General features: G+C 43.8%; 1 protein-coding gene across 1 annotated transcript; it reads right to left on the bottom strand.

The window, feature by feature from the left end:
- Window positions 1-2,193: 2,193 nt before the first annotated feature.
- slc6a4b (solute carrier family 6 member 4b) lies at window positions 2,194-27,105 on the bottom strand. Its single transcript, XM_088994354.1, has 13 exons — window positions 26,916-27,105; window positions 25,931-26,065; window positions 25,564-25,783; window positions 25,312-25,450; window positions 25,094-25,228; window positions 23,679-23,782; window positions 5,476-5,603; window positions 5,298-5,410; window positions 4,927-5,058; window positions 4,733-4,832; window positions 4,529-4,629; window positions 3,188-3,355; window positions 2,194-3,101 (listed from the first exon to the last, which is right to left on the bottom strand). The coding sequence occupies exons 1-13, from the start codon at window positions 27,103-27,105 to the stop codon at window positions 3,021-3,023; spliced, it is 1,746 nt and encodes a 581-aa protein (XP_088850480.1). The 3' UTR covers window positions 2,194-3,020.
- Between the last annotated feature and the right edge of the window lie 40 nt (window positions 27,106-27,145).

Raw genomic sequence — 27,145 nt, forward strand, 5'->3', positions numbered from 1 at the left:
AACCCACGCAGTCACTGGAGAATATGCAATTGCCACGTGGGGAGGCAGGAGCCCGAATTAAACTCAAATTATTAGTTAAATCAGAGTTAAATTTGATCTGAAATAATAAGAATCATAATACATTTCATTTATAAGCACCTTTCAAAATTCTCAAGGTCACTTTACAATCACAGGATAAGTTTTTCTGTGGGTGAGCAGCGGCAACCAGATAGCTAATAGCTAGCCAGCTAGCTAGCTAGCTAATGATAGAAGACTACTTCAAATTGTAACTGCGTAAACATAAAATGTTTTTTTTGGGGGGTGGGGTGTAATAGATGAATTTCAACCCTTTTTTTAGATCCCAGTAAAACCAGCCCAAATAAATTACAGTATCATCTATATTTTGGAATAAATTTAGACATTTACTGAAACAATGTCATTACAGCCATCATGACTTTTCTCATCACATCACAAAATTAAATCAGAGCGCTTGTATAGAAGAGACGTTTGCAAATTTGACATTAAACACATTAAAAACATAAAAAAACAGTCTTAAACTGGAGAGGCACAATATCAACACAACCTTGACCCAATTTTGTACAATAATATTCAGGGAAGTTTAAGGCAAAACAGGATATTTGCAGATTAATGAACAATCAAACAGATCGAATATCAATTTTCGGATGTTTGAAATCGTCACTACATAGCCACTAATTTGCCTTTGGGACTAAGATACTTCTGCTGTAATGTCTCTTCCGATTACTGACAGACTCATCTCTAACATTGGTGATGTGTTTATTTTCATTTTCATTAAAAAATAAATAAATAAATAAATACATAAAACAAAAAAAATTGACAGTTAGTGTAAAATCCTTCATATCACATGTATATTGTCAATATTAACAATTAATAAAAGTATCAATGTATGTATTTAAAAAAAGGTTCATCCACACGTGTTAATGATAAATCACATAAATTACTATTAACTGAACATACATCTCACTTATCAGGTAGACAGGATGAACTTAATACAACTTATACATCTCACTTATTAGATTTGGAAAACGGCGTTCAATTTGAGGAAACACCCCTTTGCTCAGTAATCCATGCTCTTATTTTCTTTCCATGCCCTTCGTGACTGTGAGGAAAAAAATAAATGGCGGATCGTCAAGCCCTGCAAAACCTTCTCTGCTGGCCTAAAACTGCATGTATCCAAATCACGGACTGATATTAATTATATTTGTTTCACCAATTCTTATTAAATAATTCCAAATTGTTTTTCAGTTTCCTTTCATTATTTTTACCCTGTTGTGCTGCTTCCAGATTTGTGTTTTCGTATTTAAGCATTTAACCAATCACATTTCCGCCATCATTTGTTAACAGGGTCAGAAATATTATATATATTATATATTTGTTATTTTTTAATTTTTTTCCCCCAAGATGGCGGCGCGTGAACACGCAGCGGCTCCCCTCTCCCGGCAAATTGGCGTTTTCATGTTTATGTTTGTTAAAGTAATTATAAGTGCCTTGCATGCTGGGTCCGAGAGGACAGTAATTTCATCTGTGCTGTATGTCATGCATATTAGCATATTTGACAATAAAGCTGACTTTGACTTTGACTTTGATTTAGCTTGTAGTCGACGTGCACATTCCACCATGATGTCCCTGATCCACTGGTGGAAAGACGCTTTGATCCTCTCCTCTTTCATCTAGAACTGCTTCATGTACTCACAAAGAGGGTACAGCAAGTCCTGAAGAATGAATGTCTCTCTGTGTCTTTGTTTTGTCATATTGTCTCTATGCTGTCATATTATTTGTTATTTAGGTTTTTTTTTTTGTTCTTTTGACTTCAAGACGGCGCCGCGAGAGTGGCTGCCTTTCCAGCAGCTCATGTATTTTGTTTTTCTACTTTCATTCCTTTCATCACTTTGCTGCTGTGCAATGTAAATTTCTCCACTGTGAGACTAATAAAGGCATATCCAATCCAATCCATCCAATCCAAATCTACTCGTATGCCTTTACAAACAGTTCTGCTGGCCCTGCCACATCAAATGTGTCGATCAGTGACGTGCAGTCAGTGGAGGCAGGTGAGGCAGTGCCTCACCTGTCATCATGGAAAGCTGTCATGGAAATATCAAATGAAAAAATAAATATAAAATAAAAACAGTTAGATGTATTTAGTGATTTGTACTTTAAAGTTCTTGTCCATTTAACTTCACCGTTTTAGGATTTTTTTCAAAATCGCTGAATTTTCACATTTACCGTTCAAATACTAAGTAGAGACGAGCGGTGACGTCATTGATGACTTCAGTGCCTCACCAGCCATGAACCTCACCGCACGTCACTGGTGTCGATCAAACCTTTGCTCTCACTAATCAGATTTTGAGTTGGCAACGTAAGAGGGGCTACCAACGCCTTCTTGAAGGTGCTGCTCAACATCCGAGTTTGCAAAAATTGCTCTGATCACAATCTGCAAGTGATAAGCGCATAAAGGCCAGAGCTAGCACACTGTATCGGTAGCGAGCTGATTAAACAAATATATTGTGTTGATTTAATAACAGTTTTGTCAACCCACAATGGCTGGAGAAGGAGAAGAAATTTATTTGGTTGGAGATTTACTGTTAAAGCCATTTTCAAGACGGACTTTTCAAGAAAAAATGAACATCATTAAGAAAAGTTATTTCCCTGCTAATGGTAGCCTCTAGTGGACTTGTAGTAAATCACACCACACTTTTTTTCAGTCTGAATTGATTCAGACGTAGCACTACTGAAGGCCAAGCGATGAAATCCACGGCCCGCCACTGAAAAAACTACAGGGAACAGACTTTAAGAGACTAACAGTGGGAAAACCTGACACTGTCCCGTCATTGCAGACATATCTGTGATCACACAAGCACGTGTTTATTAATTTTTTAGCAAAATTAGGTCCATAAGTAAAAGAAAAAAATCTGACCACGTGAGCTGTAAACAGTCATAATGTCACAGATAAAACTCTTCAGATACGAGACGGACAAGGCTGCTTTCTCATCTGCAGAATCTTTCTATGGGAGGATGGCCATGTTTAGGCTGTCAACGTGAATGTCTGGTAAGGTCCTCTCCGGTCTCAGACACGCTGCCAGCCTCTGTCAATTGGGGAAGGGATTACATTTGCAATAAGTTTTCAACCCACCGCAAATTGTCCAAAATGTATTTTGTGTTATTCACAAACCTGTTTGAGGGAGCCTGGTGTCCATACCATTTTGTAGACCATGTAAATGGGGATCCACATTAAGGACGAGAAGCCAATGATGTATCCAACTGTGATGCTCCAGTCCGGGTACTGATAGTCAAACAATGTGAGTCGTGGGGCTTTTAGCAGCGAACTCACCATGATATACTAAAATAGAGAGGAAACGTGACATGAGCATACAGGTGAGACGGAATTCTTCCTCGGGCACGGTTTGGGTTCAAATGAATTCTACATCTTCATGAATATGCATGTCGCTGGCGAAACGGCCTCTTCAGCCAGCTGCCATCGGGTAGGAGACTGCGGCGTCTCCAAGCCAAGACCAGCTGGCTCAAGGACAGTTTCTGCCACCAGGCAGTCAGGAGACTCAACTCCCTCCCAGTCCCCCCCCCCCTGCCCCTTCCCACTGCCACACTCACTGAACTCTGAGTACACCCTACACGCTGTACTATCATCCTGAACTCTTTTTTTTTTCCGTTTTTTTTTCTGCAAGACGTCACTTCAACCTTTTTTTGTTTTTGCATTACTACACTACGTCACTTTACATACGACACTACCTCACTTTACATTCACAAATTACATGTATTGTCTGTTGTCAATTGTCTGTCTTTTTTTAGCCACATTATATGTGCCTTGCACGCTGGGTCCGAGAGGACATTAATTTCATCTGTGCTGTATGTTAGCATATTTTACAATAAAGCTGACTTTGACTTTGATGTTTGGGCTGGAAATGTAGCAAAAGTATGAGCAGTGTGTGTTTGTTGATATGAGAAAGAAGAAAGAAGTCCAAGATGGCGCCCAAGTAGGCGGCCATCAGCATGTGCTCTCACGAACCTTGCTTTTTTTTGTGTGTGTGTTTTCTTTTATCACTTTGAGTTGTTGTGCACCGCGTGCAATGGATACGGGTTGCTTTTCACCATTTTTGGCCACGGCATTCATCAAGGAGGAGACTGCTGAGCGGTGGCACCTTTTTGGCAGCACGGATATGCCAGCGCTGTTTTTGATTTGGGAGGAAGGTCAGTGCCATTTGACTGTAATTTATGGACAGCCCTGGGGTGATTGTGCTTTTTTTTGTGCTTTACAGCAGCCCCTGTCATTTGTTTTTCTACTTCTTCCTTTCCTCTTACTTTCATCACTTTGCTACTGTGAAATGTAAGTTTCTCCACTGCGAGACTAATAAAGCCTAATCCAATGAGCGTGGTTGTGAAAATGTATTTCAAAACAAGAACTGAACTAGATAATGTATGTGACGTGAATATTTATCGAGATATTTACAACGCCTGTTTAAATGTTTTTGTACCGAAAGAAATAGGGACTCCTTACCGCCAAAAAAGCTGGACTGATAGCAACCCAGCACACCTTCCAAAACAGTCCTGGTGCTTTGCCCAGCATTGCTTCAACATCATTGCTGAATCTGTTGATACCTGAAAGCGGGATATGGTAGATAAAACGCTTACGTCTTTGTATCTATTCTAAAAAGCGGCAATCACCGGAAAACAATTGCCCAATCTGTCAGTCTCATGTTACCGTAAAACCAAGCAACTGCAATGGCCTCAAGAAATCCCACAGCAATGATGGAACATCCCACGCCGAACTCCTCCAACAGCTTCACAACATAGGCACCGCCCTGCCATTCAGCAAACGTGAAATCATTTATTTTGTCTCGATACGTGACGACAATGATCAAGTGGTCAAAAATCAACACATCAACAACCACATACATTAGTGAGAGTACTCAAAGAGCCCAGAAAGCAGACCAGCACCAAACAAAGGACAAAAAGTTCACGTCTCTGAGACAACTGATCGGGGTATTCGTCCAACACGGCTGTGATGATCGCTTCCAGACCACCAAACTGCCACAAATAGAGAACAATTGTCCCCACAATGTTATTATTATTTTTTGCTTTATCTATCACAGCATGTGCTTTTTAAATCTGTAATATCGATTCTATAGGCTAACTGTGATTTCTCTCATTGTAACAGAAATCACGTGTGTTTGCCAGACTAGAAAATGACATCAAACATAATAGAGCATAGTGATGAAGTAGTGATTTGACGTGATTGTGTACTGAATGCACAAGTCTGGACGTACCGTACTGTCCAGCCCCAGAGTGATCATCATCACAAAAAATATGATGGCAAAGAAAGTCGAGCCCATCATGTTGGCGATTGCCTCGGGATATGTGATGAAGAGTAAACTGGGTCCTGAGATCATGAGAATATATCATGACGTCGGCAGGAAAATATAGTGTTTCATGTCTTGGTGTTACCTTTGTCTCTGGCCACATCTTCAACTTTTACTTTCCTCATTTCCGCCATGTAGCCCAGCACTGTAAAGATGACGAACCCGGACACGAAACTGGTGACACAGTTTACCAAACTGGTCACAATGGCATCACTAAAAAAAGCGTAAAGGAAAAGATTTCACACAAAAAAATACAATAAAAACAAACAAAACAATTCCAGTGCATTCTTATTCATGATTTTTTTCTTCCTTTCTCCATCCTGACTATCTCACCTTCTGATGGCACATCATGTATTCATTGCTCAACTAAATTGACGTAATTTTGACTTGATATTGACGGGCCCGTTCTCATTCAAAATGAAGAGTTTACAATCAGTTTACAGCATCAACTGCACACATTATTTGTTAACCTGGGTGGTTCAAATGAAATTTCTCTCATCTGCTTGAATCTTAACATGTTTAGCTGAAATATTTTGTTTATGTGAATTGACAACTATTCTGCTGCTCCTCTTAGACATGTTCCAAAGAATGATATGATATGATATGATATGATATGATATGATATGATATGATATGATACGATACGATGCGATGCGATGCGATGCGATGCGATGCGATGCGATGCGATATTATATTATATTATATTATATTATATTATATTATATTATATTATATTATATTATATTATATTATATTATGATTAGATTAGATTTGTTTTGATTAGAATAAAGTAGATCAGAGTATATTAGATTAGATTAATTTAGTTTAGATTAGAGTAGATTAGAGTACAGTCGATGAGATTAGATTAGACTAGACTAGATTAGATGAGATTTGTTTTGATTAGTTTAGATTAGTGTAGAGTAAAATAGATTAGATTAGATTTGTTTTGTTTAGTTTAGATTAGAATAGATTAGAGCAGTGTTTTTCAACCAGCGTGCCGCGGCACACCACTGTGCCGCGAGATATTGTCAGGTGTGCCGCGGGAAATTATCCGATTTGTGTGCCTGTGCAGTCTAGCGCCTGGCAGTGTAATCATGTAGTACTCTTCCATACCAGCAGGTGGCAACAACGGGTAGTTGCGCGTCACTAATTCGCTTTTGAGACAAGCGAATTAGTGACGCATGGATAGCGTGGCAAGTGCAGATTGTGGCTAGCGGGACGACGGTGAAAGTGATGGAGAGGTTTTTGAAGAGGTAAAATGCTGACTCAGAAGTGGACCCTGGACAAAACCCGGACCCAAATGAATGCCCTGGTATGGATGGAGGTAAAAAAAGCAAAGACAGTGACGTCGAGCAAGGTTTCTGGCGCGAGCCAATACAACAAAAGCTATGTTTCATTTGGATTTACTTTTACCGGAGATGCAGCGGCACCGACTCCATTGTGCTTGGTCTGTGGTGAAAAGCTCTCCAACAGCGCTATGGTCCCAAGTAAGCTTAAACGCCATCTCCAAACGAAACACCCCTCAGTCCAAAATAAAAATGTGGAATACTTTGTTCGCCTGCATGTTTAGTTAAATCCTATGTTATAATATAACATCATTCTTCAACGTTTAAAAAAAGCTTATATTACCAATATAACATATTGTTATATACAGTAAAGTCTCGTTATATCGATAGTACCGCTTATTACGATACTATTTCTATGAACGCAAGGAGAAAATTACATGCGCGCAGGGTCGGATATATCGATAGTCCCGGTTATATCGATATTTTTTCGGACTCCAGAGAATATCGATATAACGAGACTTTACTGTATATATATATATATATATATATATATATATATATATATATCGATGAGAAGGTTTCTTCAGCCGTCATCTGTACAAAAGTGAAGGTTTCGGACGTTTCGCCTCCTATCCAAGAGGCTTCGTCAGCGAACTAAAGTCTGACTGGTCGTATCGGCCCCATTTATATATCCCTAATGTCCAGACCTGGTGGCGCCGGACACAGCTATGATAGGTCCCTACTCTCAGGTTGGGGGGGGGGCGCGGGACCCCCCCCCTGTGGCCCCACTGATTGTTTCTACATTCCTGACTAACGATTGGCCTATTACACCCACTCCCCCCGGTATCACCTCATCAGCATAACGACCCTCATCAGCATTGCGAAAGTTGCCTAACCTGTTTTGCCTGAGCAGGCTATTGTATGAACGATCCAAATTGAACCTCACACCACCAGACCGGTTTAATGAAGGATTTTGTTGTTTTATAAGAATCGCCTCTTTTACCCCCCTTTCAAACCATCTATGTTCTTTCGCTAAGATTTTAACCTTATTGTCGTCAAATGAGTGGTTGCTAGCTTTTAGGTGCAAATGTACTGCCGATTGAGGCCCACTAGTATTATCCCTGCGATGTTGATAAAGTCTTTTTTTGAGAATTTGTTGAGTCTCCCCAATGTACTGCTCTTTACAATTTTCATTCTTACAATGTATGGAATAAACTACATTACTTTGTTTTTCATTTGATATCAGGAAGTGTGTGAATTTACTAAATCCGGTTATAGGAGGCACCACAGCAAAACCAAAGAGAGACAAAAGGGTACATTTCAAAAATTACTTTTACTGAAACAATCTCAGCTACTGGTAAACACGCGTAAAATTAGGTATGAACAGTTGGCAAGGGAGAATTGGATCAAAAATTTGTCAGACAGAGATCTCTCAGAGACAGAAAAGGCGGTACTTACCAAAGGTTTAAATTTCTCAGTGACTCCTAAAACTATACCTACAATAGATTATATCACAGCTACTGAATCGGCTATTAAAAATAACAAACTTTCGTATGCAGAGGCAGATGATCTACGCATTAAAATATCAGCTCTTCTCAGTAGTGCCAAACTTCCTCCGTCCAACATAACATTAGAAGAGAGAAAGGCGTTAACTACTCTACAAAAAGACAAAAATATTACTATTTTGCCAGCAGACAAGGGCAGATGCACAGTGCTGCTCAACACATTGGATTATGAAGACAAAATAAATAGGTTAATCAGAATCAGAATCAGAATCAGAATACCTTTATTCGTCCCGCAATGGGGAAATTTGCAGTCCACAGCAGCAATTGAAGAGGGATGGGGTTGGGGTGGGAGTGAAAGGATAGAAAACAAGATATTCTAAGCATAACAAAATAAAAATATTAACTGTATACTGTGCAAATGTAGATGTGCAAAAACCGTTCTATAAACAAGACTGTACATAGTGCAGAATCAAGAGATGCATTTAGATATATTGCAACAACCCATATTTACAAGTGTCCAGTTTTTTTTTTTTTTTTTTTTTTTTTTTTTTTTCACATGTGATCATTGGGAATTGTGAAGCCTGACAGCAGTCGGTAGGAACGAGCGGCGGTACCTCTCCTTCTTGCAGCGCGGGTGTAATAGTCTCTGGCTAAAGGAGCTACCCAGAGCTGTCAGGATGGGCAGGAGGGGGTGGGAGGGGCTGTCCGTCATAGCTTTTAGTTTAGCTAGCGTCCGTCTGTTGCCCACCTCCTCAAGAGAGTCCAGCGAGCAGCCCACGACAGAACTGGCCCGCTTGACAAAGCGCTCCAGTCTTTTTCTGTCCCGGGTGGTGATGCTGCCTGACCAGCAGACAATGCCATAGTGGATGGCTGATGCCACCACAGAGTCATAGAAAGTCTTTAGGAGTGACCCCTGAACTTCAAAAGACCTCAGTTTCCTGAGGAGGAAGAGGCGACTCTGTCCCTTTTTGATTAGGGCATCCGTGTTTGTTGTCCAGTCCAGTTTATTGTTGAGAGTAACACCCAGGTACTTGTAGGAGGTCACCCTCTCAATGTCCGAACCCTGGATGTTCAATGGTGCAGGTGACGATTGTTTCCTGCAGAAGTCCACCACCAGCTCCTTGGTTTTGCCGGTGTTGATCTGGAGGTGATTCTGCTGGCACCAGTCCACAAAGTCCTTTGTCAGTCCCCTGTACTCCCTATCGTCTCCCTCTGTAATGAGGCCGACAATAGCTGAGTCGTCAGAGAACTTCTGAAGGTGGCAGGTTGGGGTGTTGTAGTTGAAGTCCGAGGTGTAGAGGGTGAAGAGGAATGGAGCCAGGACTGTTCCCTGCGGCGCTCCGGTGCTGCAGAGAAGCCTGCCCGACTCACAGTTCTTTACCCTCACGTACTGTGGCCTGTTTGTGAGGTAGTCTGTAATCCAGGATGTGAGGTGATGGTCGACTCCGGCATGCTGCAGCTTGTCCCCCAGTAGACTGGGCTGGATGGTGTTGAAGGCACTGGAGAAATCGAAGAATGTGATCCTCACCGTGCTCCCAGCATTCTCCAGGTGCAGCAACGCCGTATGGAGGAGGTAGATGATGGCATCCTCCACACCGATGCTGGGCTGGTAGGCAAACTGCAGCGGGTCCAGCGATGAGCTTGCCAGCGGTCGCAGGTGGGCGAGGACGAGTCTCTCCAGCGTCTTCATCAGGTGAGACGTCAGCGCCACCGGTCTGTAGCTGTTGAGCTCTTTGGGGTTGGCAATCTTGGGCACTGGGACCAGGCATGACGTTTTCCACAGCTGTGGAACTCTGCCCAGCTTCAGGCTCAGGTTGAACAAGTGCTGGACAATGTCACACAGCTGGTCGGAGCAGGTCTTGAGGAGTCGGGAACTGATGTCATCCGGACCTGCTGCCTTCCTCACCTTCATCCTCCTCAGTTGGTTCCTCACCTGCGCAGTTGTGACAGACAGGCAGGAACCAGGAGGCAGAGTGGCGGCTGAGGGTGTGGCAACGGTTGGGAGGGCAGATGTTGGTTGTGGAAAGCTGGTCGTGAGAGGGGGCAGGGAGGGTAAGGCCACAGTGAGAGTTGGTGCAGGTGCAGCTACAGGTGAAGTTGACGGTGGGCCGGGGGCGGCTGGCGTCTTGTCAAACCGATTGAAAAAGCGGTTGATTTCATCTGCCCAGTCCTTGTCTTTTTCGTTCAATGTCACTGGGCTTTTGTGGCCTGAGATGTTTTTCAGGCCCTTCCAGACACCAGCGACATTGCTGGCTTGCAGCTGCTCCTCCATTTTCATCCTGTAGGCCTTCTTCCCCTCTCTGATCTTCCTCCTCAGTTGGATCTGCACGGCCTTCAGTTCCTCTCTGTTGCCCGACACAAAAGCCCTTTTCTTCTCCTTCAGGAGGACTTTTATGTCGGGATTAATCCATGGTTTGTTGTTGGCAAAACACCGCACAGTCCTGGTGGGTACGGTGTTTTGTTCACAAAAGTTAATGTAGTCTGTGATGGTGTTGGTGAGTGAGTCAATGTCTTCCCCATGAATCTCAGTAAAGAGCTCCCACCTGGTTGAATCAAAACAGTCCCGCAGAGCTTCTTCAGCTTCTGTGGACCATCTTTTGATCGTGCGGGTCACAGCTGGTTGCCTCTGGACAAGGGGTTTGTACACAGGCTGGAGATAAACCATATTGTGGTCTGCTCTTCCGAGAGGGGGGAGGGGGGAGGGTTTGTATGCATCCTTGGCGTTTGAATAAAATAGGTCCAATATGTTATTGTCTCTGGTGGCACAAGTTACATACTGTGTGAATGTTGGGAGGGAGAATTTCAGGGAAATGTGATTGAAGTCCCCTGAGATGATAAACAAGGCGTTGGGGGACTGGGTTTGCAGCTTGTTTACAACAGATATGAGGGCATCGGAGGCAGCGCCGCCATTTGCCGTAGGGGGAATGTACGTCGTCACGGCTATGACGTGTGAGAATTCCCGTGGCAGGTAATGCGGCCGAAGGCTAACGGCTAGCAGCTCGATGTCCCGAGTGCAAAGTTTTTCCTTCACCGTGATGTGCCCAGGATTGCACCATTTGTCATTCACAAATACAGCAATCCCCCCTCCTTTCTGCTTACCGCTGCCTTCATTTCTGTCCGCTCGTACGAGTTGGAAGCCCTCCAACTCTGCGTGGGCGTCCGGAGTGATTGCCGAAAGCCATGTCTCCGTGACGAGTAGCAAGCTGGCTTCCCGGTACTCCCTCTGATGTCGCGTTAGCGCCGCCAGCTCGTCCATTTTATTTGGGAGCGATCTCACGTTCCCCATGATGACGGACGGGAGAACGTGTCGGTATTTCCTCGTTCTTTTGCGGCGATCTTTCCCGGCCCGACATCCTCGTTTCCTCCTCTTCAATTCATCGGGGATGTCTGGTGCGGCGGCCGCTAGTCCGCTATTAGCCCGCCACGCTAGTAGCTGGTCTCGACTGTAAACAATGGGATTCCGCGTGCGCGTGGATTCCCCGTTCACAGGAGCGATGAAAAAGTAAAAAATAACGGCGATGAGCAAAAGAAAAGATGCCCATCTCCTCTCCGTAGGTTTATGGAGCGAGATCAGGCAAAACAAAAACGGAAAATCAGTGATTCTAACACGTATGAGCAACTAAAAAGGGACCCTTCCAATAGATACAAGAAAGAAATGATTGACTGTCTCCAAAAGCTAGAGAAAGGAAAACATATAGACAAACAGATGGATTTTAGATTATACCCGGGAGAGGCCACGCCATGTATCTATGGCCTGCCAAAAATACATAAAGAAGGGTTCTCCCTCCGACCCATTGTTTGTAGCATTGACTCCTCTACATACAATGTAGCCAAATATTTAAAAACTATTTTAGCTCAGTTGGTTGGTAACACAGAATACCACGTAGAGAACACCACAGGGTTTGTAGAGAGGATCAAAGACCTCATATTGGAACCTGAGGAAACTTTGGCATCATACGATGTGACTTCTCTCTTTACATCTGTCCCAACCCCAGCAGCAGTCTCAGTGGTGAGGACGAGGCTGCTGGCGGATGTTTCTCTGCATGAAAGAACCAAACTGAAACCGGATCACATCTGCCAATTATTAGAAATCTGCCTTAATACTACGTATTTTCAATTTCGGGAAAAATTTTATAAACAAATCCATGGTTGTGCTATGGGCTCACCAGTTTCACCCATAGTGGCTAATCTTTACATGGAAGAGATGGAGAAACAGGCCCTCACATCCTTCCCAGGGACAAAACCTCGACACTGGTTTAGATATGTAGACGATACTTTTGTCATAATTAAGAAACAAGAAATTCAATCCTTCACAGATCATCTCAACTCTGTAGACTTCAACATTAAATTTACTCGTGAGGACATTCAAGAGAACCAACTAGCCTTCTTGGATTGTAAAGTAATTATAAAAGAGGACAGAGCGCTAAAAACAGAAGTCTTTAGGAAGGCTACGCACACTGACCAAGTACCAGTAGCTGAGATTGTTTCAGTAAAAGTAATTTTTGAAATTTACCCTTTTGTCTCTCTTTGGTTTTGCTGTGGTGCCTCCTATAACCGGATTTAGTAAATTCACACACTTCCTGATATCAAATGAAAAACAAAGTAATGTAGTTTATTCCATACATTGTAAGAATGAAAATTGTAAAGAGCAGTACATTGGGGAGACTCAACAAATTCTCAAAAAAAGTCTTTATCAACATCGCAGGGATAATACTAGTGGGCCTCAATCGGCAGTACATTTGCACCTAAAAGCTAGCAACCACTCATTTGACGACAATGAGGTTAAAATCTTAGCGAAAGAACATAGATGGTTTGAAAGGGGGGTAAAAGAGGCGATTCTTATAAAACAACAAAATCCTTCATTAAACCGGTCTGGTGGTGTGAGGTTCAATTTGGATCGTTCATACAATAGCCTGCTCAGGCAAAACAGGTTAGGCAACTTTCGCAATGCTGATGAGGGTCGTTATGCTGATGAGGTGATACCGGGGGGAGTGGGTGTAATAGGCCAATCGTTAGTCAGGAATGTAGAAACAATCAGTGGGGCCACAGGGGGGGGGTGCCGCGCCCCCCCCCCCCCAACCTGAGAGTAGGGACCTATCATAGCTGTGTCCGGCGCCACCAGGTCTGGACATTAGGGATATATAAATGGGGCCGATACGACCAGTCAGACTTTAGTTCGCTGACGAAGCCTCTTGGATAGGAGGCGAAACGTCCGAAACCTTCACTTTTGTACAGATGACGGCTGAAGAAACCTTCTCATCGATGGACCACTCCTGTACGACTGAGAGCTTACACAGATATATATATATATATATATATATATATATATATATATATATATATATATATATATATATATATATATATATATGTAACGGAGTTGTGCGCTTAGATTATTAAATTATGAAGGAAGTGACGCAACGGCGCACAGTGTGGCACTATGTCCCGCCCATAGTTTCCAGAACAATCTCGAGGAGATTCAGGGTCAGTCGCAATTTTCTGTTGGTCTTGATTAACGCGCATTTTCATGACAATATCTTATTTTGTTTCCCCTTTTGTACTGTCTAGTGTTATCTAATTAGTTCCCTTATTCATTTCGAGTCCAGATTACTTTTTCAGAATCAGAATCAGAATCAGAATCAGAATACCTTTATTCGTCCCGCAATGGGGAAATTTGCAGTCCACAGCAGCAATTGAAGAGGGATGGGGTTGGGGTGGGAGTGAAAGGATAGAAAACAAGATATTCTAAGCATAACAAAATAAAAATGTCAACTGTATACTGTGCAAATGTAGATGTGCAAAAACCGTTCTATAAACAAGACTGTACATAGTGCAGAATCAAGAAATGCATTTAGATATATTGCAACAACCCATATTTACAAGTGTCCAGTTTTTTTGTTTTTTTTTCACATGTGATCATTGGGAATTGTGAAGCCTGACAGCAGTCGGTAGGAACGAGCGGCGGTACCTCTCCTTCTTGCAGCGCGGGTGTAATAGTCTCTGGCTAAAGGAGCTACCCAGAGCTGTCAGGATGGGCAGGAGGGCGTGGGAGGGGCTGTCCGTCATAGCTTTTAGTTTAGCTAGCGTCCGTCTGTTGCCCACCTCCTCTAGAGAGTCCAGCGAGCAGCCCACGACAGAACTGGCCCGCTTGACAAAGCGCTCCAGTCTTTTTCTGTCCCGGGTGGTGATGCTGCCTGACCAGCAGACAATGCCATAGTGGATGGCTGATGCCACCACAGAGTCATAGAAAGTCTTTAGGAGTGACCCCTGAACTTCAAAAGACCTCAGTTTCCTGAGGAGGAAGAGGCGACTCTGTCCCTTTTTGATTAGGGCATCCGTGTTTGTTGTCCAGTCCAGTTTATTGTTGAGAGTAACACCCAGGTACTTGTAGGAGGTCACCCTCTCAATGTCCGAACCCTGGATGTTCAATGGTGCAGGTGACGATTGTTTCCTGCAGAAGTCCACCACCAGCTCCTTGGTTTTGCCGGTGTTGATCTGGAGGTGATTCTGCTGGCACCAGTCCACAAAGTCCTTTGTCAGTCCCCTGTACTCCCTATCGTCTCCCTCTGTAATGAGGCCGACAATAGCTGAGTCGTCAGAGAACTTCTGAAGGTGGCAGGTTGGGGTGTTGTAGTTGAAGTCCGAGGTGTAGAGGGTGAAGAGGAATGGAGCCAGGACTGTTCCCTGCGGCGCTCCGGTGCTGCAGAGAAGCCTGCCCGACTCACAGTTCTTTACTCTCACGTACTGTGGCCTGTTTGTGAGGTAATCTGTAATCCAGGATGTGAGGTGATGGTCGACTCCGGCATGCCGCAGCTTGTCCCCCAGTAGACTTGGCTGGATGGTGTTGAAGGCACTGGAGAAATCGAAGAATGTGATCCTCACCGTGCTCCCAGCATTCTCCAGGTGCAGCAACGCCGTATGGAGGAGGTAGATGATGGCATCCTCCACACCGATGCTGGGCTGGTAGGCAAATTGTAGCGGGTCCAGCGATGAGCTTGCCAGCGGTCGCAGGTGGGCGAGGACGAGTCTCTCCAGCGTCTTAATCAGGTGAGACATCAGCGCCACCGGTCTGTAGCTGTTGAGCTCTTTGGGGTTGGCAATCTTGGGCACTGGGACCAGGCATGACGTTTTCCACAGCTGTGGAACTCTGCCCAGCTTCAGGCTCAGGTTGAACAAGTGCTGGACAATGTCACACAGCTGGTCGGAGCAGGTCTTGAGGAGTCGGGAACTGATGTCATCCGGACCTGCTGCCTTCCTCACCTGCATCCTCCTCAGTTGGTTCCTCACCTGCGCAGTTGTGACAGACAGGCAGGAACCAGGAGGCAGAGTGGCGGCTGAGGGTGTGGCAACGGTTGGGAGGGCAGATGTTGGTTGTGGAAAGCTGGTCGTGAGAGGGGGCAGGGAGGGTAAGGCCACAGTGAGAGTTGGTGCAGGTGCAGCTACAGGTGAAGTTGACGGTGGGCCGGGGGCGGCTGGCGTCTTGTCAAACCGATTGAAAAAGCGGTTGAGTTCATCTGCCCAGTCCTTGTCTTTTTCGTTCAATGTCACTGGGCTTTTGTGGCCTGAGATGTTTTTCAAGCCCTTCCAGACACCAGCGACATTGCTGGCTTGCAGCTGCTCCTCCATTTTCATCCTGTAGGCCTTCTTCCCCTCTCTGATCTTCCTCCTCAGTTGGATCTGCAAGGCCTTCAGTTCCTCTCTGTTGCCCGACACAAAAGCCCTTTTCTTCTCCTTCAGGAGGACTTTTATGTCGGGATTAAGCCATGGTTTGTTGTTGGCAAAACACCGCACAGTCCTGGTGGGTACGGTGTTTTGTTCACAAAGGTTAATGTAGTCTGTGATGGTGTTGGTGAGTGAGTCAATGTCTTCCCCATGAATCTCAGTAAAGAGCTCCCACCTGGTTGAATCAAAATAGTCCCGCAGAGCTTCTTCAGCTTCTGTGGACCATCTTTTGATCGTGCGGGTCACAGCTGGTTGCCTCTGCACAAGGGGTTTGTACACAGGCTGGAGAAAAACCATATTGTGGTCTGCTCTTCCGAGAGAGGGGAGGGGGGAGGGTTTGTATGCATCCTTGGCGTTTGAATAAAATAGGTCCAATATGTTATTGTCTCTGGTGGCACAAGTTACATACTGTGTGAATGTTGGGAGGGAGAATTTCAGGGAAATGTGATTGAAGTCCCCTGAGATGATAAACAAGGCGTTGGGGGACTGGGTTTGCAGCTTGTTTACAACAGATATGAGGGCATCGGAGGCAGCGCCGCCATTTGCCGTAGGGGGAATGTACGTCGTCACGGCTATGACGTGTGAGAATTCCCGTGGCAGGTAATGCGGCCGGAGGCTAACGGCTAGCAGCTCGATGTCCCGAGTGCAAAGTTTTTCCTTCACCGTGATGTGCCCAGGATTGCACCATTTGTCATTCACAAATACAGCAATCCCCCCTCCTTTCTGCTTACCGCTGCCTTCATTTCTGTCCGCTCGTACGAGTTGGAAGCCCTCCAACTCTGCGTGGGCGTCCGGAATGATTGCCGAAAGCCATGTCTCCGTGACGAGGAGCAAGCTGGCTTCCCGGTACTCCCTCTGATGTCGCGTTAGCGCCGCCAGCTCGTCCATTTTATTTGGGAGCGATCTCACGTTCCCCATGATGACGGACGGGAGAACGTGTCGGTATTTTCTCGTTCTTTTGCGGCGATCTTTCCCGGCCCGACATCCTCGTTTCCTCCTCTTCAGTTCATCGGGGATGTCTGGTGCGGCGGCCGCTAGTCCGCTATTAGCCCGCCACGCTAGTAGCTGGTCTCGACTGTAAACAATGGGATTCCGCGTGCACGTGGATTCCCCGTTCACAGGAGCGATGAAAAAGTAAAAAATAACGGCGATGAGCAAAAGAAAAGATGCCCATCTCCTCTCCGTAGGTTTATGGAACGAGATTAGGCAAAACAAAAACGGAAAAGTAAAGAAGTGAAAAAGTAGACAAGAAAGGGAAAGAGCTGCTGTGGAGGCAGCCACACAGGGGGGCGCCATCTTGTAATAGTACTCAAATTTTTGTGTCATTATTTACTTCATGTTTTGTCGAGTGGAACTTTGGAGCATATATGCTTTTCTATTGCGCAGTTAATCACAAGACGAAACCCATGCGACTTCACCCATCCCTTCTGCCATACTGTGTTGCAGGTAATAATTGTTTCATTTCGTTTTTATTGAACAATATTTAGTTTCTTGTGTCGTGTTTCATTTGCCCGTGAGTGTCCGTGGCGGGTTGAACTGTGCGCCAGCCATTACAAGCGCACCGCGTGTTCTGCCAAGTCTCCGCCTATGATGCGTTCAGTGACATCTTGTAAATAACAGTGAACTTGTGTTGTATTCTCTTTTTCTGTAAATAACCACTATACGATCACACGTTAATTCTGTTTTGTTATCTACAATGTTTTGCATTTGAGAACAATCTCGAGGAGATTCAGGTTAATCACAAGACGCAACCCATGCGACTTCACCCATCCCTTCTGCCATACTGTGTTGCAGAAATAAAAGAAATAAAAAGACACATCCACGCGCCTCGTCTTCATTAATACGGCAGCATCGTGGAGATGGAGACAGTCACTGTTGTGACACCCGTCACACATATATATATATAAAAAAAAAAAAATCCTCGTCTCACCCACCATGGGTGGTGTCTGTCCCCATTTCAGCTCGGGTCCTCTACCAGAGGCCAGGAAGCTTGAGGGTTCTGCGCAGTATCCATGCTGTTCCCAGCACTGCGCTTTTCTGGACCGAGATATCCGATGTTGTTCCCGGGATCTGTTGCAACCACTCGTCGAGTTTGGGGGTCACTGCCCCAAGTGCTCCGACCACCACAGGCACGACTGTCACCTTTACCTTCCAGGCTCTCTCCAGCTCCTCTCTGAGCCCTTGGTATTTCTCGAGTTTCTCATGTTCCTTCTTTCTGATGTTCCCATCACTCGGGACCGCTACATCCACGACAACGGCTTTCCTTTCCCCTTTATCTATGACCACGATATCTGGTTGGTTGGCCATTACCATCTTGTCAGTCTGTATCTGGAAGTCCCACAGGATTTTTGCTCGGTCATTCTCCACCACCTTGGGAGGTGTTTCCCATTTTGACCTTGGGGTTTCCAGTCCATACTCCGCACAGATGTTTCGGTACACTATGCCAGCCACCTGGTTATGGCGCTCCATGTAGGCTTTCCCTGCCAGCATCTTACACCCTGCAGTTACGTGTTGGATTGTCTCAGGTGCCTCTTTGCAGAACCTACACCTTGGGTCTTGTCTGGTGTGGTATATCCCTGCCTCTATGGCTCTGGTGTTCAGGGCCTGCTCTTGGGCAGCCAGGATGAGTGCCTCTGTGCTGTCCTTTAGGCCAGCCCTCTCTAGCCACTGATAGGACTTCTTGAGATCAGCCACTTCTGCTATGGTTCGGTGGTACATCCCGTGTAGGGGCTTTTCCTCCCATGATTGTCCCTCTTCCAGCACCTCATCCTCTGTTCCCCATTGACTGAGACATTCTCTGAGTACATCATCCGTTGGAGCCTTCTCTTTGATGTATTCATGGAGCTTGGATGTTTCATCCTGGACAGTGGCTCTCACACTCACTAGTCCCCGGCCTCCTTCCTTACGGCTTGTGTACAGTCTCAGGGTGCTGGACTTGGGATGGAACCCTCCGTGCATGGTGAGGAGTTTTCGGGTCTTAACATCCGTGGTCTGAATCTCTTCCTTTGGCCACCTTATTATTCCTGCAGGGTATCTGATCACTGGCAGGGCATAGCTGTTTATTGCCCGGGTCTTGTTCTTGCCATTGAGCTGGCTTCTGAGGACTTGCCTCACCCGCTGGAGGTATTTGGTCGTAGCCGCTTTCCTTGTTGCTAATTCGAGGTTGCCATTGGCCTGTGGTATACCGAGGTACTTGTAGCTGTTTTCAATGTCTGCTATTGTTCCTTCAGTGAGTGAGACCCCTTCAGTGTGGACTACCTTGCCGCTCTTAGTCACCATCCGACTACATTTCTCCAGCCCGAATGACATTCCGATATCACTGCTGTAGATCCTGGTTGTGTGGATCAGGGAGTCTATGTCCCTTTCGCTCTTAGCATACAGCTTGATGTCATCCATGTAGAGGAGGTGACTGATCGTAGCTCCATTTCTGAGGCGGTATCCATAGCCTGTCTTGGCGATTATCTGGCTGAGGGGGTTCAGTCCTATGCAGAACAGCAGTGGGGAGAGTGCATCACCTTGGTATATGCCACATTTGATGGACACTTGCGTTAGTGGCTTGCCATTGGCTTCAAGTGTGGTTTTCCACATCCTCATCGAGTTTGCAATGAAGGCTCTCAGGGTCCTGTTGACCTTATACAACTCCAAGCATTCATTGATCCATGTGTGTGGCATCGAGTCATATGCTTTCTTGTAATCAATCCAGGCTGTGCACAGGTTGGTATGTCGGGACCTGCAGTCTTGAGCGACTGTTCTGTCAACCAGCAGCTGATGTTTGGCACCTCTAGTATCTCTACTAATGCCTTTCTGTGCTTTGCTCATGTATTGATCCATGTGTCCACTTATCTTAGCCGCAATGATGCCTGACATGAGCTTCCATGTTGTGGAGAGACAGGTTATTGGCCGATAGTTGGAAGGAACTGCACCCTTTTGAGGAATCCTTCATGATCAGGATTGTTCGCCCTTTGGTTAGCCATCCTGGGTGAGTCCCATCCATTTAGCCAGTAGGTGTGGACCATATCCGGGCCTGGTGCCGTCCAGTTTTTCATACCTGAGACTCTTCCTTGTATATCTGCCGCTGTGATGGTAACTGGGTTCTGTTCAGGGAGGTTGCTGTGCTCCTCTTTCAGAGTCCCCAGCCATTGTGCACTGCTGTTATGTGCGACCTCCTTCTCCCATATGCCTTTCCAGTATCTTTCAGTTTCCAGCCTTGGAGGGTCTGCTCTGCTGTTAGAACCCTGCCACTGAGCGTACACTTTCGCAGGTTGTGTTGCGAACAGCCTGTTTATTCTTCTGGCCTCATTCTCTTTCGTGTACCTCTTTAGGCGACTGGCCAAGGCCTGGAGCCTTTGTTTGGCAGTTTCGAGTGCTTCAGGTATGGTTATCTGCATGTACCTCTTGGGTATTGGCCTTTTATTCACACCTCTCTGGGTCTCCGTCAATTGACTCACATCTTTCCGAGCCGCCTTGATCTTGGCCTCCAACCGTCTTTTCCATGGTGGGTAATGAATCTCGTGGCTCTCATGGTTGCTCTTGTAGCCAAGCATGTCTAGGATCACTGATGCTGAGGTGTATATCAGCTCATTGGTTTCCGTGATCGTTCCGGTCGGGATCGTTCTCAGTGCTGCATTTACAGTTTCCATGAGACTTTCAGGTGGTACTTCACATAGCCGTTGTAATCGGTGCCTTCGTTGCCCAGTTTTCATTCTTGCCATGATCTTATCTCTCAGGTCATTTGCTGCCTCGCTCAGCATTTCATTTATTGGGGCTGGCTTCCCGATCTCATTATTCATTGGGGCTTGCCTCCCAATCTCTGGTTGAACCTCTTCCTGTGATGTGGCAGCCTGGGGCCCTTCACCTCGGAATTTGTGTTGTACCTCATCAATCTCAAGTTGTGATAGAAATTGCCATTCGTGGATATTGGAACACTGAGCTACTAGTTGTTTCATGGTCAACCGTGAAAACAACTGTGGGTTTCGAAGTAACCATTCAGCCCCCATTCTCCGCATGTAACCCCTCTGACTAGGGTTGCTTGAGTAGTAGCATTCCAACAGAGCCATGTTATCGCATCTCGTCCATCTCCGCTTTGTTCCAGTAGCCCATTTTTCATCAGGGTGCTCTGGTTCCCCAGCACCTGACGCAGACCTTGTTTGGCCGGGCGACGTCTGAGCCGGCATGTCATTCCATTTATTGTCTCTCATCATTGTATGAGGTAGGCATTAGCGTGAAGGGTCTTGCCCAAGGACCCCACTGGATGATGTCATTGTGCTCATTTTCTCTGCCACAAGTGGGATTCGAACCCTCGTCTCCCATATGCCAAACCGATGCCTTATCAACTGAGCTATCCAGCCGCTATATATATATATATATATATATATATATATATAAAATGTAATTGTTATTTGTTTTAATTAATTAATTGTTATTAACAATATGTTATGACCTGTCATATTGTGTTGCGCATTATGTGTTTTGTGTATGCTGTGCCTGATATATTGTTAATTATTAATAATATAATAAAAACGTGAAAACAAGCATATATTAACAGTTATCCAAACAAGGGTGCGGAAAATCATCCTGGACCCTCCACACCCTGCCCACCACCTTTTCCAGCTACTCCCCTCAGGCAGGCGCTACCGATCCATGCGCACCAAATCCAGCAGACATTTAAACAGCTTCTTCCCCCAAACCATTAACTCTTTGAACAGTAGCCCAAATTGAACTGTATAGTGATGCTTTGCAATTTTTTGATGATGATACTAGTGCAGCGTGTTCGACCGGAAACAAATTCCTTGTGTGTTCTACATACTTGGCAATAAAGATGATTCTGATTCTGATTCTGATTAGATTTGATTAGACTAATAATAATACATTTCATTTATACTAGACTTGACTAGATTAGACTAGATTAGATTAGATTAGATTAGATTAGATTAGATTAGATTAGATTAGACTAGAATAGATCAAATCAGATTAGAGTAGAGTAAAGTAGATTAGATGAGATTAGATTTGTTTTGTTTAGTTTAGATTAGAGTAGATTAGAGTACAGTCGAGTAGATTAGATTACATTAGATTGGATTAGACTAATAGTAATAATAATCATCATATAATAATAATAATAATAATAATAATAATAATAATAATAATAATAATAATAATTATAATAATAATAATAAAACCTTCTTTAAACCGATATGGTGGGGTGAGGTCAGTGACGTGCGGTGAGGTTCATGGCTGGTGAGGCACTGACGTCATCGATGACGTCACCGCTCGTCTCTACTTAGTATTTGAACGGTAAATTCAGCGATTTTGGAAAAAAATCCTAAAACGGTGAAATTAAATGGACAAGAACTTTAAAGTACAAATCACTAAATACATCTGTTAAATTTATTTTTTCATTTGATATTTCCATGACAGCTTTCCATGATGACAGGTGAGGCACTGCCTCAGCTGCCTCCACTGACTCCACGTCACGAGGTGAGGTTCAATTTGGATCGTTCGTACAACAGCCTATTTAGGCAAAATAGGATTAGGAATACTGATGAGGTGATACCGGTGGAACTGGGGCATTCAGGCCAGTCGTTAGTCAGACCAATAGGAACAATCAGTGGAGTGGCAACCAATAGGAACAATCAGTGGAGTGGCAGGGAGTAGTCCTCTGCTCCCCCCAACCTGAGCGCAGGGACCTATCATAGCCATGTCTGTACAGTAGGGATATATATATATATATAGGGCCTAAACTACCAGTAATACTTTAGTGTGCTGACGAAGTTTCTCGGATAAGAAGCAAAACGTCCGACACCTTCAAAGAAGTACAGATTACGGCTGAAGAAACCTTTTCATCGATGGACCACTACTGTACGACTGAGAGTTTACACAGACGAATAATAATAATAATAATAATAATAATAATAATAATAATAATACATTTCATTTATACTAGACTAGATTAGATTGGATTGGATTAAATTAGATAATTTATTCATCTCACAATGGACAACTTCACAATTCACAGCTGGATGGTCCAACGCATCAAATTTGATACGTTAAAACTGTGTCTGTCCGAAATAGACTAGGCAAACTCCGTTTAAGGCCAATTGATACATGTGTGTGAACAAATCAATCCACAAAAAAACACAAAAATGAGAAATAGAGAATATATATACAGTAACAAATCAATCCACAAAACCACAAAAATGAGCAATAGAGAATATATCTATGTTGGGGTAATTCGCTATACGAACATCTTTAAACATCTCTTTCGCATAGATTGTTTACGTTGGACTTCCTGATACGTCATATCCTGCCGTCCTTTACATGGTGTCACATCCTATTACGTAACCTGTCTGATTAATTCACTTCCAGCGGTCTTTCACGTCTCTCTCTCTCCCTCTTCCTGCCTCCTCCTCGGCCGACACCGCGATGCACCTGCTGTCTACAAGATGAAACTAATGTATTCTGTCCAACTTCTGGCTTCCTGCTGATTTAACCATCCTCTGCCATCAACACCCTGAAAAGCTATGGACCAGGGAAGAACAATCACTTCCAACCATTAATATATACTGTATATATATTCTCTATTGCTCATTTTTGTGTTTTTGTGGATTGATTTGTTCACAGACAGGTATCAATTGGCATTAATTGGTTAGGGTTAGAAATATATATATATATATATATATATATATATATATATATATATATATATATATATATATATATATATATACATAAGGAAATTTTGAACATGGTGCAAAACAATCGAACGGGTCACTTCTTACCGATAACAATTGTTAGTGAATGGGTTATAGCTGGAGAGTGCCAGGAGCACTCCAAAGCCTGGACCGAGCGAGAAGAAGATCTGAGCGGCAGCATCCACCCACACCTTCAAAAAAAAAAAAAAAAAAAAAAACAATAAAATCATGAAGGTGAAATCCCCAATAACTCATCATAGTTAGTTCCGAAAGTGTGTAGAAGCTAAGTGTTGTTGTTTGCCATGAAAGTATACACTGTCACTGCCACGTTGCCACCCTGCAGCTGTACGTAGGGAGATCTGAAGAGCAGCATATTGAAAAGAAGAGGGTAGCGTTGTGAGTCAGAAAAGGGAGGCCTTTGTTAATGGGCAGAAAATCTAAACTAATTATGCATCTCATTATGCCGCTCTGTAGTTTATTTATGCATCTCATTTCATCTCATCCATATTCGACTCTGATGAGGCTCCCACAGCTTTTAGTAAAACGCTTCACTGAGCGAGAGGGCGAGAGAAACAGTTACATCCTTTTATCATCAGTTTCTCAAATGATCTCAGTATAAACGAAAATTGTGTTGTTCTTTTTATTATCGCATTTTTGTTTGTGATTGCCCAAAGTTTCAAAGAGATACAAACATGGCAGATACAAAATCCTAAACAACAAAGTCTTCAGAACAGAAAGTTCCAAAGTAGCAAACAAACCCATGAGTAAAACATGACAAGACGAAACAAACCCGACAGAGTGAAATAAACAATGAGCCGACACTGAATGGTCGTGGCCATGCCACGCAATCAGGCCGTGCCACCCGTTGGTCGCAAACGGAAACTTGACATTCTCGAGTAGGCTGATTTTTTTGTTTCTATCTTGCCAAAAAAGAGTGGCCTGGTGGTCCAGTGATTAGCGCATCAACCTCACAATGCAAAGGTACTGGGTTCAATTCCAGCTCTCACCTCCCTGCATGGGTTTCCTCCCACATTCCGAAAACATCAATGGCAGGCTGATTGAACACTCTAAATTGTTCTTCAATGTGAGTGTGAGTGGTTGTTTGTTCGGCAATTGGTTCAGAGTGTCCTCTGCCTACTGCGCAAAAACCGCCGCGATAGGCTCCATAATGTCCTCTAATCCAAAGCATATCATAACCCAAAATTGAGATCTGTTCATGATTCAAGATCTCTTTGAGGAAATAATTTTGGTTCGTTATTTCTCATGGACACACTAAAGAAAATGTAATTAAAAAACATTTCATTTTTTTAGCTTTAATAATGGAGTGCGGACAAAATTCACAGCAAATGCAGAAAAACAGCTGAAGTTGAATGAGGTGATGCAACAAGTTCAAAACTTGAACTTGTAATATTTATACTATAACGGTCTGTAAAAAAAGGATCAGGATTGCATAACCCCTTTGGATACAGTATGTTTACTTTTCAGAGAACTAGAACACTCACGCTGGTCTCGAGAAGTTTCTCCCAATTAGGTTTTAGGTAAAATTCCACGCCTCTCCAAGCACCTGGCAGAGTTGCGCCGCGGATCAGCAGAATGAAAAGGACAATGTAGGGCAGAGTGGCGGTCACCCATACAACCTGGACGCAAAAGAAATACGTACTGTACGTAATCATCATCTGTTCTGTGACAAAAGGGAGGCAGGGCAATGACAATTTGCTACCTTTCCTGAAGTCTTCACTCCTTTCCAGAGACTAAAGTAAACAATCGTGAAAATGAGAAAAAGGCAGAGCATCAGCTGCCAGCGGACACCTCCCACATTTCCCAGACCTGACGACTTGTGGATCTCAAGGACATTCCTCCTGTTAGAATTCAACACATCCTGCCGTCAGCATGCAATCAACATTCAAGACGCAACATTAAATGTATTCCTTTGACATGACTTTTCTTTTTATTCGGACTTACATGCACTTACGTATAAAATTCCTCTGCCGGAGATCGAGACGAATTTGTCCAGGTGACATTGTCCATGCCAAAATAATTGGTGCAGTTATCTGTGTTCCAAGCATTATCGCAGTTTGTCCACGGCAAGATGGTGGAAAAGGAAGAGTAGAAGTAGAAGAGGGCCCAAGCGATGATGGTGTTGTAGTAGAAGGAAACATATAAAGCGATGACGCAAATGGCATAGCCAATGCCTAAAATACAAAAATAGCATTACCCAATAAAACAAATATGCAAAAAACTGATTCGTCATTTCTGTAACAGTATTTTGGTTACCTTAATATGACATACAAAAGTGCAGATTTCTTGATATGTATTGTTGCTCCATATATTCGACTTACCTTTGAAAATTGGGCAGATATGTTTCCATATGGATATAGCTCCAGTTCTGTGGAACTGTCCCAGGGCCAACTCCATATAAAAAAGCGGCACTCCGCCAAAGATGGCCATCAGAATATAAGGGATAAGGAAAGCTCCTGCACGCTCACATGCGCGCACACGTACGCACACACGCGCACGCACACACACACACACGCACGCACACGCACATGCACACGCACACACGCACCAAAATTAAGATGTACCATCCCACTTAATATTGTTTAATGAGTAAGTGTTTATATCTATAGAGTTCTTATTTTAAGTGAGAGTGTTTAAAAGGCTTGATTTTGTAGTCAATGTTTTAATTGCGATACTATATCTGGTTTACATTTTTCTGCAATTATTTTATTGCAAAGTGTAGTTTATGCTATTGGTGGGATTACCAATCATTACTGAATCTGAATTCAATCATACCATAATCTCAAATATAATTTATGAGAAAACTGGAGTCCAACTAAGGACATTCTAATTACAGTATATCTACAAATTCATCAATTGCATTTGGTTTGTTGGGGGGGGGGGAAATGTTTTCATATTTTAATATTAATAAAATTAATAATATTTAAAATATATAGGAACATTTCCTCATTGTGGGACTATTAAAGGCTTTCTGACTCTTTCTGATTTAATCATTCTATGTTTGGTTGTCTTTTTAATATGCTGGTCAGATAAAGTGTTATAAGATTTTTAGATGCTTAATGAAATTAAAAGCAAACCTTTTTCTGGTATTTTACATTACACGAACTAAATGTGTTTGATTCTCTCATGGAAAGTGTATTTATTTTTCTCGTAACGAGCTACTTTCAGCACCATGGACAGTGTATGTGCAAGTTCACGGTTACAATATCGTTTGTTAATGATTCCAGAGGGATAGAATGACACACAACTACTACAAATTCATGAGTGATGAAAGTAACGAAACGAAAAAAAATTAAAAAAACTTACCGCCACCGTTCTGGTAACATATGTAAGGAAACCTCCAAACATTTCCCAAGTCCACAGCAAAACCCACGACAGACAAGAGAAAGTCCATCTTTTTGCTCCATTTGTCCCTTGAGTCAGTTTGCATCAGAATCGGATTGTTGGACACGTAGCCAGGCTTTGGAGACCCGTGATGGATCAGACTACCGGCCATGACCGCTGAGATCTGTTGGGCCGCCGGACTGTGAAAAGTC

The sequence above is a fragment of the Hippocampus bargibanti genome, linkage group LG04, assembly GCF_051943395.1.
Source record: "Hippocampus bargibanti isolate YZ-2025 linkage group LG04, ASM5194339v1, whole genome shotgun sequence".
In the NCBI taxonomy this organism is placed as follows: Eukaryota; Metazoa; Chordata; class Actinopteri; order Syngnathiformes; family Syngnathidae; genus Hippocampus; species Hippocampus bargibanti.